Here is a 22,237-nt window from a genome sequence, read left to right as displayed (position 1 = left end):
AGATTCCTTAGTATTTTAACAGTATTGTTAAAAAGTGTGTTGGCTTTTTTTTTTTTAATTTTTAAATAATTGATTTTCCCTACCAGACTCCAGTTTTATCTACCGGTAGCCTTTTTGAAGGGAGAAAATGTATCTAAGAATGGAATATCTTAGCACAGTTTTAAAAGGTAGACACTCTTAAAAGACTGGATTGTTTTTTCCTACTGGGAGAAATGAGAAGCAAAGTAAATTGCCAAGAATAAAAAACACCAAGAGAAATGTTCACGCTAATAATGACTGAGATTATTAAACAATTAACTGACAGACTTCTAAATATTATTTAATGTGCTGAGAAATTACACTTAGCATACATTTTAAAAGGTTACCTGTACATTTCTTTGAGTCAATAAAGCAATAACAATTTACAAAAGGAAGCCATTTGCACTCTCCAATCTGATTAGACAAACTATATTAATTACTGACAACATTATCTTTTAACAATAAAGGTGAGGACTATATTATATTATGCACCTCTCTCCATTATCCAACCCAGGTGATCACCCACATTAAGAGGGCTTGAATACCCATTCCATGTTAGATATTCTTCTCTCCTACCTCCTTCTCTACACTGAGTAGTGGACTGGAAGTTGGGTGGTACCATATCCAAACTAATGGGTATGAAAGTAATTTACGCAAGGAAACAAATATTATTTCATATGACCTGAAAGTTCCTGAAAGCGTGAAAATGTGACACTAATAAAAGCCTAGGGAGCGATCAAGATGGTGGAGGAGTAGGATGTGGAGCTCACCTCCTCCCACCAATGAAAGTCTACTACCACAAGGCTGCAGTGTGTCAAACTGGTGAACCATACTCACAGGAATCCTCAAATACTAGCCCATCACTGTTCTGTTAAAAAAAAGTCAACGGTTCATCATGTAAAAGATCACATACAAATCCCCCATCATGGCATTCAAAACCCTCTTTTAACACAGTCCCAATTTACCAATTCAAAATGATCCCCCTCTACCACCAAAAAAAAAAAAGAAGACAAAATGATCCCCGATTTCAACAGAAGTTATCCATACCATTTAGCGGTCTCCTCACTACCCACTAAAGACAGTGTCACATTTCCACCTCTGTACCTTTCTTTCTTTGCTCATACTATTCCATGTGGTGTGAGATGCATTCCTCTTCAAATGTTCCTTCTATGCTCCTTCACCTGACAAGCATTTCCTGAGGATCTATGCTCCTGAAGGCCATCACAACTTCCAATTTCTCCATGAATTTTCTTAGAACTGCTTCAGTCCACACAGATCCCTTGTGAACACCCTGTGCTCCACAATTGAACACTAGCTGAAAATGAACTGTAATTCCAACACTGTAGCAGCCTATGTCTCCCATTTTAAAAATCCCTGGCATACTCTCTCCTGCTAAGATTAAGGACAGGAGAGACAAACCTCCTCAATGACAGTGAGAGCTTATTACTGTTATTCTCTCTCAGTTTAGTCACTCACTTACCAGAACTACAACTGGCACTCTGACAGAGGTTGGAGCAACAGCTGGAACATTCCTTAGCAGGAAGATGGGTAGCTGGTGGGAACACAAGAAAACACCAGTACCAATGCTGTAAATAGTTTATTTCTCTCCTGCTCAGAACAAAAGCAGCAGTTCATCAGCTACTTTGAGTTGGGACCCAAAAAGGGTATTGGAGGCTAACTACAAGTCCCAGAATTAGAGGGCTCACAATGGCATCTGTGTAGCTGTTAGGGCTGGAAATAAAGCCACCATCATGGTGTAAGTGTTCCTTCCTCATAATTTGCTAATATCAAAACTTTCAAGTGCCTACCAATTTCATTACTTTCACCACACACTTAAGAGAAAATCTCTGCAACATTTGGCTTACTACTTTTAGTGCTACACCTCAACTTCCAAGGTTAGATTTTTTTCTGATCCTTAAGTCCAGGTCTAAAATGATCCCTAAATCTTTCTTACTGATACCAATTACTTACATGAACTATAATTTGCTCAAGTATGCCAACACTGAAGCAGATGACTATGAATCCCTCAAACACAATGATTAAAAATGATCATATGAAATTCCAGCATATTCTTCTTAAAAAATTAGAGGTAGGTTCTTGAAACGTCACGAGAACCCAAATTAAGATAAAAATTCAAAGAAAGGCAGAATAAAGAGCTCTAATGATCAATGTACTTTGACCCCCTTCACATCTTAAAACCTTATCTTTAGGCCTTTTATCACCACAAATTGAGGAGCCTATATTGAGAAGTTAGGGATAACTTGGGTTTTGAACAGGGAAACAGATCATGATTAAGAAAAAAGGGCACAAGGAGTTTCATAGCTGAATCAACAGAAGAGACTGCAGAATTAAAACAAGAATGCTATTTCAAAAGGAAGACACAATTAAAATCAACATGTAATTCACTAACTTTAGTATATATACCAAATGAAATTTCAAGATGTTCAAACCAATTAGCTTAAATTTCCCAAGCGTTTTCTACTTCTCAAAACTCTACAGGAATTGAGAGAAATACTTACTCATAATTTTTCACAAGCTGATAGAGGCAAAGAAGAATTCCTAGCCAACATGCACTGTTATCAGACTGAAGGTAAAAGCCAATTTTGTCCACAATGGCAGTCCAGCGACTTGGATAATCATGCTTGATGATATGATGAATGCATGTAGTAAGCTGTACCCTAAAAGTCAAAAATAAACAATAAGGAGGAAGAAATGCTACCTCAAGTTTTGTTAACTCATATAAAGAAAATGGCTGTTTAGACAAAAATAAGTAAGTCACTAAGCAAAAACTGTTACTACTGTCTCAAAAGAAACCCAACAATGTTACAAATGCAAGTGATTTTATTTTTATTTTTCATCCCCATCATCAACTGACAGGTTTCATTTAGAACATCAACTATTCTCATTAAAAATCCTACAAAATCGGTCTTCCCTGGTGGCGCAGTGGTTGAGAGTCCGCCTGCTGATGCAGGGGACACGGGTTCATGCCCTGGTCTGGGAAGATCCCACATGCTGCAGAGTGGCTGGGCCCATGAGCCATGGCCGCTGAGCCTGCGCGTCCGGAGCCTGTGCTCCGCAACGGCAGAGGCACACAGTGAGAGGCCCGCGTATTCCAAAAAAAAAAAAAAAAAAATCTACAAAATCAAGGGTCAGGACAGGAATAAAGACGCAGATATAGAGAATGGACTTAAGGACACAGGGAGAGGGAAGGGTAAGCTGGGACAAAGTGAGAGAGTGGCATGGACTTATATATACTACCAAATGTAAGCTAGTGGGAAGCAGCCGCATAGCACAGGGAGATCAGCTTGGTGCTTTCTGACCACCTAGAGGGGTGGGATAGGGAGGGTGGGACGGAGACGCAAGAGGGAGGAGATATGGGGATATATGTATACATATAGCTGATTGACTTTGTCATAAAGCAGAAACTAATACACCACTGTAAAGCAATTATACTCCAATAAAGATATTAAAAAAAATTCTACAAAATCATACACAACGAGCTTTCAAATATCAAAAGACTATACAATATAAAGTATATGACAGTATTCTATAACTTTCTATACCCCCTTTCATCTGATCATAGTATGTTTCACAAGTTTTACATGAAGTTTTGGTTTTTAATAAATATAAAATTAAACTGTAGCAAGAAAATAAAACAACAAAGAATTCCCCTGTAACTGCATTTGTTAAGTTTTGTGCCACAAAAAATGACAGATTTTTATGTTCTGAAAAGATCCCCTCTTCTGCACCCCTCCAAAGCCCGCAAATTATATATCTGCAACAAAGGTTAAGTTTAAAACATACATACCTGATGAGCTCAGGAGAGTGGATAATGGCTTCTACAATATTTTCTCGAATACAATGTCGATCTTCTTCTGGAATAGTATAAGGGGATATATCCCCTGGTGCCGTTTCCCGATCAGGCCAATACTGTGTTATCATATTTTTCAAATAGATAACACCTAAAATATAGATCAATTTGACAAAAGAAAGTGAAAGCACTGTAAATATCCCTGTGTCTACACCTCAACTTATTTGTCAGACCAAACATTGCTAGCAAAGCTAACCTTTTAAAATCAAAATACTATATAATTTTAAAAGTTGATAAAACACAAGTTTAATGCTCAGCTACAGTAATCACCCACAAAGTTATTATTAAACATACAGTCTAAGAGAACTCTGCAAACTACAAACAAAATTGTTTTTACAACACATTTATACACAACACTTTTCATCCCTGTTTTCTGTAGGAAAGTTGTTTTACCAAATCCGCTTTTTAAATGAAGCCTCTAGAAACAAAACCACATACATATACCAAGTTTCTATAATTAATAACACTGTTATACAGACTGAATGTTTGTGGCCCCCAAAATTCATACAGAAACCCTAGCCCCCAATGTGATGAGGGGATGAGGGCTTTAGTAGGGTGATCAGCTAATGAAGGCTCTGCCCTCACGAATGGGATTAATGCCCTTATAAGAGACCCTAGAGAGCTTCTTCCTCTTCTACCATGTGAGGGTCTATGAACCAGAAAGTAGGTCCTCGGAGACCAAATCTGCCAGTGCCTTAATTCTGGACTTCTCAGCCTCCAGAACTGTGATAAATAAATTTGTTGTTTATAAGCCATCCAGTCTATGGTATTCTGTTAGAGCAGCTCAAAGTGACTAACACACACACAGGTTGTTATTTTTAATCATAGAAAAATTACAGTATATAAAGATTCTCAGTCAATAAATTTAAGTATTTCAATCATACACCACAATCATACCAATTCAAATTCGTGTTATTTTATGGGAGAATTTGCTGTGTTCAAAAATTACAGACTACTACCTTCTGTCAGTTATACTACCACCTTGCACATTGCTAGCTCCTTCTGTCAGTTATCATACTGCTAGCCTGCACATTGCTAGTTAACTCTAACTGAACTAGCTTGGTAATAATGCTTTTTATCCAGACCCCTCCACCCAAATGAGAGAGAAAGAGAATCCTCGAACACGAATGTACAGAATGTATAGGAAAGGGAAATTATTCAAAATTAATTTCTAAATTCTGCAAAACACTGATTCTTCTCTGATTAGTAATTAACACTTACCTGGAGTCTTGTACCTATTCAAACAAGGATAACTGATACAAATATGATTTTTATATTCTACTTTGGTTTGTCTTGGAAATTAAAATAATACACCATCTTACAGCATTTCAAAAAAATTACAACTACATATTAAAATATCCTTCAACAAAAGCTTTAAGATAAACTACATCTACAGTCAAGAACACTGATTCAGCATGTGGGACTGACATATTTCAGATTAATACTATTTTATTCTTTAGTTCCAAAACAGAACAAAGATAAAAAATTAAGACTTGATATAGCCCCTATGTCTTCCAGATATCTCTGAGTTATTTCTTTCCAACAAAATGCACAAAGGAAGTGAATATATATACTTATTTGTACACTTTTGATTCAGTATTTTTAAAAGTGTTTGCTTGAACAAAACACATAAACAGGTGAGAACTGCACAGAAAGAACCTCGTGATTCACAGTCTACTCCATCCAGAATGCTTGAGTTCTACTACAAAGACAGAATGAATGCATCTTTCAAAGTCTAGCAGATGAAACCACCATATACCATGTACTACAAAATATCATTCAATTATTACAAGGATGTAATAAATTTTAAAGTAATGATTATATTTTGAAAATTAGGACCAATTTCATAGTTTGGTTGCTTCTGGTTTTGTACATACTAATAAACAACTTTCTAGTAGAATTTAATTTTGCTAATACACATAATCAAGTTTCTAATGTGTTAAGGTCCCTCCTAAATGCCAAATGCTTTCAACATCTTAGTAAAATTTTGAGATTTAAAGGCAAAGATTCTTATCTAAAAAAATAACTAAATGGGAAAATGTTAACTTCATTAGTAAAAAAGAACTGACAGTTAAAATAAACAAAGCGACCTTTCCTATTTAACTAGAAAATTTTTTTAAAGATTTACTGCTGACCAGGGTTCAGCAAAATTACTGTATTTTATAGGCACAAAATATGTCCCATTTTTGTGCTACTTATATACCAATTTTAAAAAATCATAAACAACTTACATTGATTCATTCATTTACTGAGTACCTGCAGTGTGTCAGGCAATACCTTAGGCACTGGGAATACAATTGTTAATCAAACAGACCTGAGATTAAATTCCAACAACTGAGAAATGGTTCACTGCATATGGCACATTATTGTAAATTATTTAGCCATTAAAACATAACTTTTAAGATAAACACTATGTAGAGAAAAGGGATGTGCTTACTGTACATTAAATACCGTAAGCAAAAAAAATTCTTTTAACAAAACTGGTGTAGGGAAAAAGAACAGCAAGAAACAACCCCAGAATATAACTGGTTTTTCTAGAATAGTAAGGTTATTGGCACTTTATATTTCCTATAAGAAATACATCTGCAAATAAATTAAACAACAAGCATTAAAGAGGTCAATTCCATTATTCTGCAGACTAACAGATGATATCAGGAGCAGTATGCCACATTTTCATAGACTCTGATACTGAGGGAATTACTCAATATTTTGTTGAAACTGGGACTAAGAAACAGTACCTTTTAAATGGTTAAAATAAAATAGTAAAAGCAAACAGCTGGAGGTTTGTATCTTAGAATCATCCATCATGGAAGAAAACAGGGAATATGGAGACTCTTTCAATAAACCCCATCAATTTCTCCTTCCAGCTTCTTTTTTAACTCAGTGAAATATCACATTCCTTTAAACTCTGTCATCAGATATCAAGGCACTTGTGGCAGTTTGTAGTAAACACAAGGGAGCAAACCAATTTTCAGTGAAGAAAATCACTGAAGGGCCTTCCCAGGATACTTCTGCTATTCAACTATGAACCTTTGAAATGATATTATTTACATACATCCAAGAAAATAATTCAGGAAACTTGCCTGCCTGTCTCACAGGTAAATCCAGTTGTTCCGACATAGTAATCTGAAGCAGTGTTGAAACAAAATTCAGAGACTTGTGTGCCTACAAATAAAAAAATACATTTTAAATTTCTGCAAATAAATATTCTCAGTACTCCATTTCACTGCTTGGCTGGCACAAAAGGCTCTCCTCCACAAGTTGATTCCAGCCTTATTTCCTATCACTCACATATAAGGAACTCAAAAAATTCAGTAACCTAACTCCTAAAACGTTTGTATGTTTGCATTTGCCTGTGTACCATTGCACTTCTGACCTACACTGGTGGCAGCAGCTCAAAAACAGTGTCTTTTGTGATACCGATTTCCTCAATTTAGTAATAATTTCTCCAGAGACATTCTATGAAGTGGCTAGACAAAAATTAAATAAGTAAAAATTAACAGCCTGAGGGGCGGTTTCCAAGGTGCTAATAACATTTTTCTTTTTAAAAAAAATCATTTATTTATTTAATTATTATTTTTGGAGGGGGGGGGTTGTGTTGGGTCTTTGTTGCTGCGTGCGGGCTTTCTCTAGTTGTGGCAAGCGGGGGCTACTCTGCGTTGCGGTGCGTGGGCTTCTCATTGCAGTGGCTTCTCTTGTTGCGGAGCACGGGCTCTAGAGCATAGGCTCAGTAGCTGTGGCGCAGAGGCTTAGTTGCTCCGAGGCATGTGGGATCTTCCCAGACCAGGGCTTGAACTCACCATGTCCCCTGTGTTGGCAGGCAGATTCTTAACCACTGCGCCACCAGGGAAGCCCAACGTTTTATTTCTTAACACGTCTGTTTTATAAGTGTGTCCAGTTTGTGAAAACTAATCAACTGTATCCTCACGATCACTTTTCTATATGCATATTTCAATAGGAAATTTAAATGAAGAGCTTTGAACATACAATAAAAGTAGGATACAAACTATACGATAATTTAGCAAATATATTTACATGAATATACAATGCAACATATACAGAAAACAAGGAAATACACCAAAAATGCTAATAAGTTGTATCTGGGATGGTAAGATTATAGAGGAACTATTGTATATGTTATTTTCTATTATCCAAATTTTATGCTATGATCCTGGGTTACTTTCATTAACAGTATAAAAGTTATTTAATAATTCCTAAATTTGTCATATTTGATTTTGATTTATTAATAAAGAACTGAAATCTCTTCTCATATGTGTTCTCATTCCCTCTCCCCCAATATAACCATTTCCTATAATGTTATCTCCTCCTTCCAGCCCAAGTTTTAGTATTTTTCTGCATGTGTTCGCATGGACACTAGTGATTTTTATTTTAGTTTCTTCCTTACAGACTTTTTTTTTCATATCTTTATTGGAGTATAAATGCTTTACAATGTTGTATTAGTTTCTGTTGTACAACAAAGTGAATCAGCTATATGTATACATATATCCCCATATCCCCTCATCCCTCTTAAGCCTCCCTCCCACCCTCCCTATCCCATCCCTCTAGGTCATCACAAAGCACCGAGTTGATCTCCCTGTGCTACTCAGCAGCTTCCCACTAGCCATCCGTTTTACATTTGGTAGTGTATATATGTCAATGCTACTCTCTCATGCATTCTACAAACACATTCTTAGAAACAGAAAAATTTCCCTTTGGATATAAAAAAATGTCTTTCACATTAGACCCAGAGTGATACTTTGCTCGTTCAGTCACTCCAAAAATTATTTATTTAGGTGTTCTTGGTGCAAAACACTATGCTAGGAGCTGAAAATACAAGGTTGAACAAGACAATGAGTCTCCATGACCTCATGGAAACTTAACAGTGAAGGAAAACAAGACAAACAGGTAACTGCCATAAAGTATAATGGAAGAAACAGAAAACACTATGGAAGAATCAAAAGTAGAACCTCCTAACCCAGAAGTAATGCTTAAATTTAAGACCTGGACAGGAGCAGTTAGATGAAGGGGAGGAATTTACCCTTTCCGGTACTCCAAATAGATCTGAACACAGTTAACCATTATCACTTTCATGAAACACCCTTCCACCTACATAGTTCATACACCACTCTTCCTGGTACCTTCTCAGGCTCCTTTGCTTGCTTCTCATTCTATGTACAAATGCTAGAACGTGGTGCAAGAACTCAGTCACAGGCCATTTTTTCTGCTCCCTAGCTGATTTCATCCAACTCCTGTCTTTAAATACTATCTATAAATCAAATATGTCATTTCCAGTCCAGGACACTCTAACAGACCTATTTAACATCCCTACCTTCACTGTCTCACAGGATTCTCAGACTTACTATGTTCAAATCATTTTTTTCCCCTAAAAGCTGTGACTCTACTTCCTTGTACTACCTCTCCTAACGCTTGTCATCACCATCCTCACAGTTATTCATGTCTGAAAACTGAACGTCATCTTTAATACTTCCCTCTTTTTTACCCCAATATATCAGGTCCTATCAATTCTATATACAAAATGCTTGTATAATTATTATATCCACTTTCTCCATTCCCATTATCACCAACATAGTCCAAGTGACTATCATCTCTCTTAATGTAGCCATCTGCCCCCCCAACCATTCTCTATTTAGCAGCCAATAATCTTTAAAATTGTAAACTAATCCCCTTTAACCAAACCTTTTAACAATTTTCTACTCTATTTCCTAAAGCCTAAAAGGCCCTGTGTTATCTTGCTCCTGCCTATATCTTCAGCCTCATTTAAAGAAACCTTCTCGGGGCTTCCCTGGTGGTGCAGTGGTTAAGAATCCACCTGCCAATGCAGGGGGCACGGGTTCGAGCCCGGGTTCAGGAAGATCCCACATGCCATGGAGCAACTAAGCCCATGTGCCACAACTACTGAGCCTGTGCTATAGAGCCCGCGAGACACAACTACTGAAGCCCGCACGCCTAGAGCCCGTGCTCCACAACAAGAGAAGCCGCTGCAATTAGAAGCCCTCACACAACAACGAAGACCCAAGGCAGCCATAAATAAATAAATAATAAAGAAACCTTTTCACCCCCCACTGCCCCACCTTAGCAGCCTTCTTTAGGTCCTTTCAACAATACACATTACCCCATTGCAGAGTCTTTGTACATGCTGTGACTTTCTACCTACAACACTTCTCTCCAGTGCTCCACCAGAGTTAACTGGTCCACAGCTTCATATTCTTTGGGTCTCAGTTTAAACATTTCCTTAGAGAAGCATTTCCTCACTGATCACACTAGGGCTAAGCAGGGCTCCCTATTACTCTCATAAGCTCCAAGGTATTTTTACTTCATAATACTTATTACATATTTGTAATTATTATATTTGTAGCTGGTTTTATGTCTGCCTCTCCTATTAGACTTTAAGCTCCACTGAGAATAAGGACTTTATACCCAGTTCCTCATATGTTTGACATTCAAAATACTCAACAAATTTATTGAAAGAATAACAATGAATCAACAAAAAAGGGGGCTTTGGAAGCAGTTCTGATCACCTAGGGGCTGTGCAGAGTGAAAAAGCGTATTTGTATTTTTAGACCGATGAGCCCACAAAGACCACTACTATGGCACTTTTTAAGCCATTAATATTACAGTAGGGGGCTTCCCTGGTGGCGCAGTGGTTGAGAGTCCGCCTGCTGATGCAGGGGACACAGGTTCGTGCCCTGGTCCAGGAAGATCCCCCATGCCGCGGAGCAGCTGGGCCCGTGAGCCATGGCCGCTGAGCCTGTGCGTCCGGAGCCTGTGCTCCGCAACGGGAGAGGCCACAGCAGTGAGAGGCCCGCGTACCGCTAAAAAAAGAAAAAAAAACAAAAAAAAAATTACAGTAGGTATCTTGTCTCCCGCATCAAATTGTGAACTCCTGGAATGAACTGCTAGAATCAGACAGTTATAAACATAAGTGATGTCACTTCCTACATTTTTAACTCTTGAGCAAGTTTGATTCAGCAAATCTAACTCTTAATTACCAAGTCAGTATAACAAAATCTACTTCACAGGATAGCTCTAAGGAATAAACATGGAAAGTATTTTGGCAAATATCAAGACATAACAAATGGGGAGTTCCCTGGTGGCCTGGTGGTTAGGATTCCGGGCTTTCACTACCATGGCCCAAGTTCAATCCCTGGGCGGGGAACTGAGATCCCACAAGCCGCGCAGTGTGGAAACACACACACACACACACACACACACAAAGAATTAGTACAAGTGGACAAGACAATCCTACCACAAAACAATATATGCAATACACCAAAGCACTGGTCAAGATGGGAAAAAAAATGGAACACAGTGCTGGTAGACATATAAAACGGTACAACCATTTTGGAAAACTGGCAGTATCTGACATGCACCTATCTTACAACCTAGCAATTTCCCCCTTATATATCCAAGAGAAATAAGTGCTTATGTTCACAATAATACCTGTCCATTAACAAGTGAATGTATAAACAAACTGTGGTACAATTCATACAATGAAATACTATACAATAAATTAAAAAAATAAAACCAACCTACAGAATCAAGCAATAATACAGATCTCAAAAATATTTTGAGAAAGAAGCCAGACTGTATCACATACTATGTGATTCTATTAATGTGAAGTTTAATGACAGGCAAATCCAAGTTATAGTTAACAGAAGTCATAAAAATGATAACCCGAAGACAAGTCTGAAGAGAAAATTCTAGGCCAATGGAAATGTTTTATCTATCTTATCTATCTTCCTACCTACCTACCTATCTTAATCTAGATGGTGGTACCTAGGTAAAAGCTGACTGAGCTGTACATATTTTTGAGCTCTGTGTTATATGTAAATTAACCCTCAATTAAAAGAAAAAGCCAACATTACTTTTACTTGAACATTCACAGCATTATTCATAAAAAAGTAGAAACAACCCAGATGTCCATCAACTGATGAATGGATAAGCAAAATGTGGCATATCCATACATTCATGTAACGTTATTCAGTAATAAAAAGAATGAAGTACTGACACTTGGTACAACATGTGTCAACCTTAAAAACATTATGCTGTGTGAAAGAAGCCAGTCACAAAAGACTACAGATGGTATGATTTCATATATATCAAATGTCCAGAATAGGCAAATCTATGAGCAAAATGTAGCCTAGAGGGCTTCCCTGGTGGCGCAGTAGTTGAGAGTCCGCCTGACGATGCAGGGGACACGGGTTCGTGCCCCAGTCCGGGAACATCCCACATGCCGCGGAGCGGCTGGGCCCGTGAGCCACGGCAACGGGAGAGGCCCGCGTACCGCAAAAAAAAATATGTAGCCTAGGACTGGAGGTGTAGGGCAGAATTAGGAGTAACTGCTTAATGGTATGGGGTTTCCTTTAGGGGTGATAAAAATGTTCTAAAGTTTGTGGTGATGGATGCATAACTGTGAATACACTAAAAATCACTGAACTGGATACTAAAGTGGCTAAAATCAATAAATTTATTTTAAAAAATCAACAAAACTAAACACTGAAAACAAGCACTTAGTTTATTACCCTATTATTTTAGGTCACTTTGAATGCCTTCATAAACAAACCAGCATAAATCCAAAAAGTACAACTGACCAAAAAAAAAAAAAAGTTACTTTCAGATAACAGAGCTAGACTAATGGTAAGAAAGAAAGGATATTTCTGTCAGCAGGAATAGCACAAGCAATCTCAACCTGGGACATCTATCTACTGGCCTCATCCAGCTGAAATCCCTAGTGCAGGAAGCCTTGTATTCTCCCTAAGAAGGTAACAAATGGACTTAAATTAGTACTAAATACTAAAAATCAGGTTCTCAAGAAAATTGAGACAGAAAGTAGGTTCGTAATCACTTAAGACTGGGATGGGGATTAACTACAAACTGCAAAGAGGCATCTTACTGGAATAATGGAAATGTTCCAAAACTGGATTGTGGTAATAGTATTATCTACCAAAAATCACTGATTCCACTTAAAACAGGTAAAGTTTACGATATGTAAATTATACCCCAATAAAGTTTAAAAATGGGAAAAAACCCCCACGGATCTGTACAATTATAAAACACAGGACAAATAAAGATATACACTAACTATACAAGTAAGGAAAAAACTCTTTCAAGCATTGGGTAATCTCTAACAACTTTCTGGCATTCTTGGATATAGCAAACTATCACATATTTAGAAGAATTCCTATCACATGTTAACTATTATTATATTTATTAACTATCATAAATTTAAAGGTCTTCATGTTTTACACTATAAAAAATAAATTTAAGTAAAAATATCACTAGCATCAATTTTTATCACAAAGTTTGGCAAACACTGATTAGGCTTGAGAAGATGCTACAATAAATCTTTTATTAGTCAAAGTATCTGGCTTCTAGCAGTCAGAGAACCAGGAGAAATGAAGCAACAAATGGGTCATTACATATCATTAAGTAGAGCTAAAACTGCTAATACTCAGGTTTAAAAGCTGCTCACCATAACACAAAACTACCTTTCCAGACAACTTCTTACCTTCTCATGATCTGTCATCATGCCAAATAATTCAACGTTCATCCTTAACCCATCTCATCAAAATTCTTCAATAGGCCCAACTCCATCTCCATCTCTTTTAACTCCACTCCACTTACTAGTACTTATAACATGCCAGATACGACAGAGATAAAAGATCACCACTCTAAAGTAGGTTGGGAAATTAATTCTAATTAGACTGACAGGTAAGTATTTTAGTTAGACCCTAAAGGTTACAGAGATGGAGAGAAAAGATTTTTAAAAGGAAAAGAAGTATGGGTTATGTTAAAGAGATTACTAGAAAAATGAAAGAAAACAGTGGAAGACAAAAATGAATAGGTAGAGACTTCCCTGGTGGCGCAGTGCTTAAGAATCTGCTTGCCAATGCAGGGGACACGGGTTCTAGCCCTGGTCTGGGAAGATCCACATGTCACGGAGAAATTAAGCCCGTGCACCACAAATACTGAGCCTGTGCTCTAGAGCCCATGAGCCACAACTACGGAGCCTGTGAGCCTCAACTACTCAAGCCCGTGTGCCTAGAGCCCGTGCTCAGCAATAAGAGAAGCCACCGCAATGAAAAGCCCGCGCACCGCCACAAAGAGTAGCCCCTGCTCGCCACAACTAAAGAAAGCCTGCGAGCAGCAACAGAGACCCAATGCAGCAAAAAATAAAAATAAATAAATCTATAAAAATTATTCTTTAAAAAATGAATAAGTATATTGTGACCACATCAAGATCCATTAAGTGTGAACTTTTTTTGCAAGTTTTTACATGATCAGATCTATGCTGCAGGAAGAATAAGGTCCTGAAGCAGTATGAAGAATATAATTCTGGGATAGATGACTATTAAAACATTACAAGGGCTTCACTGGTGGCGCAGTGGTTGAGAGGCCACCTGTCGATGCAGGGGACACGGGTTCGTGCCCCGGTCCGGGAAGATCCCACATGCCGCGGAGCGGCTGGGCCCGTGAGCCATGGCCACTAAGCCTGCGCGTCCGGAGCCTGTGCTCTGCAACGGGAGAGACCACAACAGTGAGAGGCCCGCGTACCATAAAAGAAAAAAAAAAATTACAAGTAGAAAATTATTATTACAACAGGTAATAATAGGCCTGAAAAACTTCTACTCCACAGGTAGCTCCCCTTACTCCCCAAAATAAGTCAAACTACAAAAGAAAAAAAAAAATGAAAGACATACATATCACATAAACAAATTTCCCCTGACCCTACTACCTTTTTAACCTACAAACTTATTCCTACCCCCTTACTAGCATTTCACTCACTAACCCTGTAATCAGAAATTTTCTCCAAGGTTGCCAATATTTTTAAAGCTCCCCTCCCCTGCCCCCACCAAACTCATTTTGCTTTAACTTCCCTCATTTAGAAATATCAACAACCCTTTCTTTTTCTAATAGCTTTTTTACTTATTACAAAAGGAATTCATATTCACTGGTAGAAAATTTATGAAATTTATTTATGGAACAAGGAAACTAAACCTACAACCAATCTTCTTACTTGAAATTCCTTTTCTTGGCGCCCTCTGGCTTTTCTGCACAATTCTCCCATCTCCTTTTCCCTATGTTTCTCAATGTCCCCAAAATGGGCATGGCCCAAAGGGTATGCAGCTCTCCAGTCCACCCCACACCTCTGGATCACACTCCCTTCCTCTCAATTCACCTGCAGAAGAAAAATCACTTTTCCATTACTGCTTTCTCTCCTAAACTTCAGTTCCACATTCCCAATTGCCTACTAGACATTTTCTCCTTGGTGTTTCCGCTCCTCGAACCAGACAGACTGTAGTCATGCTTTCTCCAATATCAATTTCCCTTCTAGACCCACATTTTCCAATGTAATCACCTAATGTCAATATCTTTTAAAGCTTACTTTAAGACGTAACTTTTTATTAATTCTCACCATTTTGTAATGTAACCAAACAGACCTTCAATTAGTTACTGTACTTTACATCATTTATAAGGAAGAGAGGCGCTTAAGGGCACTATGACATCAGAGTTTACATAAAATGAATACAATCAGGTAATTTCAAGAGCCAAGGAATTTCTACCCTCTGCTTTACTAGAGGAGTTGACAAAGGCAAATATTGTATCTATTTTACCTACATGAAATAAGAGGCATAGTGAGGTTAAGGCAGTGTAGTGGTAAAACCGGGACCAGGCTGAGGCTCTTCACTGTGTCCTCCTGCCTTTCATTAAATTGTGGTAATGCTTTCCAACTAAGGAGTTTTTAAAAAACTTCTTAATTATAAATTACTTAGCAACCGAAAAAAAAAAGTGCCCACTTTAAATCAAGCTCATCATTAACATGCCACTGACAGAAACAGTAAGTAAAATAATGCATGCATCTCTTTCTGAAAAAGAAAATTGTTCTTACAAATATTAATATGGTGTTATCTTTCTTTCAGATCTTTAACATGCTCTGTCACTGAATAACTTCCTAACAATCCAAGAATCCAGGAACTTTCCCTCTCCAAAATTCACAACAGGATCTACTTCATGATATTCCTAATTAAAGAATGTTAACCTGCTCAGACTACAAACTATTCTATCTTCCAAAAACATACACCATAACCTCATATTTGCTGAATTTCTAGACTTGCTAAATTGTCCTATAAATGTGCCGTCATTTTGCACTTTTCCAGACCTAAGATTTTCACTGATTAAACATTTCATAAGCCTTTAATAAAATAAAATAAAATTAACCAATTATAAATAATCACTTTCGGTTGTAATAGTAACCATCTGTGAAGACAGCAGATGTGACTTAGGTAGTTCGTGAATTTTAAAGATAAACACAAAATATCAAGAAACTTATCAAAGCTATGTCCTCTTACTTTCTTTCACATAAAGCACGTGAAAAAGCAGCATTTCTGCCTACATAAGCATTTTACAGCAATTAAGATTAGGAACTGAGGGTTTAAAAGAGATTTAAATGAGATTTATGGTTAGGAAAAATTTCAGTTTAAGGAGGTAAGAGGTTAATGGGGGGGGGGGGGGGGGCGGGCAGGTGAGCAGCATGAGTAAAGGTTTGCATATAGAAAGGTTTCCACTGAAGAACACTGGCAGCTAAAGCAGGAAGAGAGCAGCGATATTGTTCTCTGTTATAATAATCTGCCAAAAACCTCCAGACATTATTTTCTTTATCTTACAAATGAAAAAAACAAGTATTTCTGTGTGTGTGCGCATGCGTACAGATAGGAAAGGACAGTCTTTGTATTCAAGAGCAAATAGTCTGGAATATAAGAAACAATGTTGAATGAATACCAAATGCACATATTTTAGATTAGCTAAACAAAATTTTTAAAATTGCACTTCTAGATATACTAGAATATATAGTATAGAATTTAAATGAGAAGTGACAGATGTCTGTAACACAAACCTACTTTAACAATTCAAAGATGAGTATTCTTAACATTCTTAACATTATTCAAGGGCTTCCCTGGTGGCGCAGTGGTTAAGAATCCACCTGCCAATGCACGGGACACGGGTTCAAGCCCTGGTCCGGGAGGATACCACATGTCACGGAGCAACTAGGCCCACGTGCCACAACTACTGAGCCTGCGCTCTAGAGCCCACGAGCCACAACTATTGAAGCCCACGTGCCACAACTACTGAAGCCCGAGTGCCTAGAGCCTGTGCTCCGCAACAAGAGAAGCCACCGCAATGAGAAGCCTACGCACCGCAACGAAGAGTAGCCCATGCTTGCCGCAACTAGAGTAAGCCTGCACGCAGCAACAAAGACCCAACTCAGCCCAAAATAAATAGATAAATATATTTAAAAAGAAAAACAAAAAAAATTTCTATTATTCAAGTTATTTCTCTTTGCACTCAACAAACATTTACTAAGGAGAACCTATAATGTGGCAGGCACTGTGTTTATAAGAGTGCCAATTTTCATGCTGCAATAATGCTATCTACTAGTGAGCTCACTGTCCAAGTAATATGTACTTGTGTTCTTTCTCCATCAGTGCTGATCATCTGCCACTGAGATGAACACCTACAAAGTTAGTAGACTGAGGTAGGAAATGAAATGTATTGCATGTCGGATTGGTTAATCAATTGGCAATTCAACAGTAATTCAAATAATCTGGAGAGAACTTAGTAGTTGCCAAACACTTTCCTAAAATTTTTACATTCATCATCTCACTCAACCCACACAACACAATGACATACCATACTAACATAAGGAAAATGATGGTTAGAGGTTAAGTAACTTTAACACCCCACAGCTAGTGCAGAAATCTTTAGTTAAAAAAAAAAAAAAAAAAGAAAATGGTTTTCTTCAGTCTTTGAGGCAAAGCTTGTTATACAAACATATTTCAAATTGGGACATGAGAGAGAACAATGGGTTCCAAATTACAGCAGAGGTTCAGAAAACAATCAAAATTCATAACACACTACAGAGTAAGTGGGGAATACTAAAACAGATTTATCTTGAAAATATCTGCCAAAAAGAGTGTCCTTACTGTGGTCTTTAACAGTCTTATGGAACTTTACCTATATGTAACATAAAAAACATATAAACAGGGACTTCCCTGGTGGTACAGTGATTAAGAATCCGCCTGCCAATGCAGGGGGCACAGGTTCCAGCCCTGGTCCGGGAAGATACCACATGCCGCGGACCAACTAAGCCTCTGCGCCACAACTACTGAGCCTGCACTCTAGAGCCCGCGAGCCACAACTACTGAAGGCCGTATGCCTAGAGCCCGTGCTCTGCAGCAAGAGAAGCCACCGCAATGAGAAGACCGTGCACCATGACGAAGAGCAGCTCCCGTTCTCTGCAACTATAGAAAGCCCGAGCGCAGCAACGAAGACCCAACACAGCTAAAAATAAACAAAATAAATAAATAAAATTAAAAAAGAAAAAAGCACCCTTAAAATCCTTGAAGTGGAGGTGGTATAAAACATCTAAAGCCTATACTGTTCTCTATTATAACAGGAAGTCAGTAAAGCCTACCATTAACAAAGAATTGCAGTAACAAAACACAGTAATTCCTGACCTCATGAAACTCAAAAATTATACTGGGGAAACAATAAGTAAAATACATATGATAAATAAGTGACACAGAGAAAAATAAACAAGTGAAGGGAGACAGGGAGCATGGTAGTCAGGCCACTCCTTAGGGATACGGAGACAGTTGAACAGTGATAGAAGTTTCTGGGAGACAACTGAGTAAAAGGGGTTCCAAGCAGATGGAACAGTTAAGTGCAATAGCTGAGACAAAGGCACTTTTCGTTTTGTTTTTAAACCATCTGCACTCTAATACTTGGATAACATTTACAATTTTTATAGAGTTAGTGATTACTTCACTTAGCTGAAGAGATTCATTCAAATGGCAATGATCTTTTTCTTTTAGCTAAATGAACCAAAATGTAGCTTCAGTTGAATGAGACATCATGGACTGATCGGTTCACCCTATTTTATCCAAAGCAAGAAGAGCTTGCCAAAAATAAAATGCAACTTCCTCCTTCTTACTACAGTAAAGCTTCTTCAAGACTTATCTGGGATCTATTTCCTAAATCAAGGTTCTGCCACAAGAAAGTCAAAGCAAAAAGTATTCAAATGGAAGCACTTCATTAAAATGGAATCAAGATTAGAAATGAGAGTAAATATTCTAATTAATAGAAAAGTTGTCTTAGGAAAATTACTAAAAAATCTAGGTGTAATGACAAAGAAATCTGCAAAATGTAAACATTTAACCATCACAGAAATACAGGCCAGATATCAAATTTTTTTGAAAGAAAAGATAAGCAGTGTTCACTACTCCAGAGTATTTTAAAACTCTAACAGCAGCTTAAGGGTTAAGTAATAAATGCTTTGAATACTATTTTGATTTATCTTCTAAAAACTAGCTTGTGAAATACTTACCCCAGGTCTCTACTACAAGATGTTAGTACATACAACTGAACATTCAATGAACTGATTGAGGAATAAATGAATTTTAAATTTGCAGAAAGTATCACTTACCCAATTTTTCTACAAGGGAACCAATTCTTTCAAATAACAATTTTTAAAATTAATAATTACACACAAGTATTTTAGTCAAAATAATGTGCTTTTAGGGCAAAGTCATGGTAGAAATCACTATGACTAAACTTTTAGTGTGTCTAGGTTTACATATGCATTAGCACATCATCAACAAAATAATGTTCATCTTAACCTGTGTCTATCACAAAACAAATCAAAATAAAAAGCAATCCACAACTCCCTCTATGGTTTAGTAATGGTTCAAAGTGGGAATTTCTTTCAACTCACTATTTTATATCCAAAAGAAATCTATCCTCCTCCCAAGGTGTCTTCGAGCCTAAGAATTTCAGCATCATTTTTGGCAAGATCTAATGGTCTTATTCACATATAAAATAGATTTAACTTTTCATTTTTAAATAATTTTACACTTAATTTGTCTATACTCCGTGGGCAGTCTTAAAATTTAAGTTCCTTGAGGCCAGGAATCTCTAAAACAGCATTGTACACTGAAGATGCTCAATTATCAGTACTCCTGAAAGTCAATATAAATAATGTTTTTAAATAATTTACCCACCAGCTAAGAAGAGCATAAACTAACTGAATTTCTATTTTAACGAGGAACTTCTCTTTATGTAAAAAAAAAAAAAAGTACACTAAACATCACTAAAGCTGGGCAAATTCATAGGAAGGCACAGGAAGTGACAGCGATCCTTTAAAGAAGCCTTTAAAATACTCACTAAATTGTAAGTTACAGAAATTTAGAAACAAAGAATGAAACTGAAAAAAGTACAATAAAATACCCACATAATAAGGCTCTTTTCCAAAGGGTGGTCTCCTCCAAAAATATGGGTAAAAAAGAAACCAACGCTCAGAAAGTTGACATGGAGCTTGGCACGTTTCAAGGCACTGTCTTACATCGTCTCCCTTGACTGTCACAGCAAACCCTGTGGCCTAATTTTATGAATGGGAAAACTAAGCGTCGAAAGGTTAAGAGACTTGCCCAAGGTCAGTCAAGAAATTAGTGGTACAGCTCTAACTAGAAGGGTGCACTTCACCTGACACCTTGCACTAAATCGCGCTGCCTCCCCGACCGAGGCGTTAACCGAGTAGAAGAGCAGTGAATCAGACTCCCATGGGTATCCCGCACTCCCCGCACCCTGCCTAAGAAGCGGGGGCTCGCCTCTGAAAGCTGTCCCTAGCAGCTCAGCCGGAGAGGAGAAAGTTGTGCAGGTCACCGATCAGCCCAGGGAAGTGACAAGCTGACAGGCACAGCCCCCAGTGGGACTAGCTCTGCATTCCCAGTAGCCCCTCAGAATCCGGCGCCAGCGGGACTGCTACCGGAAACGTCTGAAAAACCTCCCGGTGACTTTCGCCCCCTCCTGGGCGCGAGGAACGAGCTGGGAATGAGCCAGAGGGCGGCCGGCCACCCGAGCCAGCCATGTGTCCAGCCCGTCACGCCCGCCTCGCCCCAGCCGGCTCCTCATGCCTCAACCGCAGCCAGAGGCCCAGCTCAGGATCCAACGCAAAGGCTGCCTTGGCCGCCGCCGCCACCACCGCCGCAGCAGCCTGAGGGCCCCGGCGTGGCACTCGCCGTCAGGTCCCCGCCCCACGGCTCCAGTTGGGCCCCTCAGCGACGCCGTCCCCGCCTCTGGCCAGGCCCGGAGGGCTCGGCCTGCCACAGTCCGCCCGCCCGCCCGCCCGCCGTCGCCGCCGCCAGCCCAGCGTCCTTACTTCATTGAGCTGGCGCTCCGCGGCCTCACGCAGGGCTGGGTCCATGGTGCCCCGCAGGGCCTCGATAATGGTGTTGGGGTCCATCGCAGGGCGGACGCAGTCAAACCCGAAGCTCGGGTGCTACTGGGCCAGGAACAGCGCCCCTCACTGCGCACATGGACCCGCCGCGCTCCGCAGCGGTAACCGGCGCGAAAGGAAAGAGAAGCGCCAAGGCCCCGGATAGAACCTCTTCTCTTCGGCGTGGAGGCGGGAGATGCTCTGGCCACTTCCTGTCGGCGCTCCCGTGGAGCACTTTGGGAGATGTAGTCCACTTGGGCAGTCCGCAGCCCACGTGGCCCTGAGCTGTCGCTCCTACAGACAAGACCTGTTCTTCAGAAAGAGAAAAATGTTCAAACTTCACAGAAAGAAAATTAAAACAATCAGTTACACATAGATTCCACATAATAATATACCTTTGGTAACCATAAGGTAAGGCTGATGCAATGTGTGATGCTAGTAGCTGTGTAATTGAAGGAAGACTTTTGAAAAGCAATTTGAGATGTGTTACTAAATGCCATAAAAATGTTTATAATCTTTGACCCAACTAATCCCATTTATGACACTTTATCCTAAGGAAATAACATAAAGGGTTAAATGACCTTTATGTGTAAAAGGTGTTTATCACATTACATATTTATAATCAAATACTAAAATTATGGGGTTTTGGGTTTGTTTGTTTTTTTTGTTTGTTTTCTGAGTATCCAAATTTTGGCACAGATCACCTCTAAATGCAGAATAAAAGCATAATCCCTATTAAAATCCACTTTCTTTAAACAGCAAACATTTTCAGAAAGGTTAAATAACTTGCCCAAGTTAAATAACTTGCCCAAGGTCACTTAGTAAGAAGTTTGCCTAGGATTTCAAATCAAGGATGTTTCTGTTTTCAAAGTTTTCATTCTCTCCAATGAATCACTCTGCCTCTCAAAAGAAATGTGGAACCGTAGGGGAATGGTTAAGCAAATTACAGGAATCCAGTCAATTAAATTTTTCACAGTCACCAAAAATTACAAATGTAACAACACTAAAATATTTATATATAGATACAGCTTTGTTACATAGACAAAAACTGGGAA

At 38.6% G+C, this 22,237-nt stretch overlaps 1 protein-coding gene across 1 annotated transcript in view; it reads right to left on the bottom strand.

The window, feature by feature from the left end:
- The window catches only part of IPO7 (importin 7), a 45,526-nt gene extending 24,317 nt beyond the window's left edge, over positions 1–21,209 (bottom strand). Inside the window, exons 1-4 of the mRNA XM_065881681.1 lie at positions 21,126–21,209; positions 6,973–7,054; positions 3,827–3,980; positions 2,538–2,696 (exon numbers count right to left, since the gene is read on the bottom strand). Of these exons, the coding sequence (XP_065737753.1) occupies positions 2,538–2,696; positions 3,827–3,980; positions 6,973–7,054; positions 21,126–21,209 (479 nt within the window). The remainder of the gene's footprint in view (positions 1–2,537; positions 2,697–3,826; positions 3,981–6,972; positions 7,055–21,125) is intronic.
- Between the last annotated feature and the right edge of the window lie 1,028 nt (positions 21,210–22,237).

This window comes from Phocoena phocoena, chromosome 8 (genome assembly GCF_963924675.1).
Source record: "Phocoena phocoena chromosome 8, mPhoPho1.1, whole genome shotgun sequence".
NCBI lineage: Eukaryota > Metazoa > Chordata > Mammalia > Artiodactyla > Phocoenidae > Phocoena > Phocoena phocoena.
The sequence above is the reverse complement of the archived record's forward strand: the minus strand, read 5'-3'. Positions and strand labels throughout refer to the sequence as shown.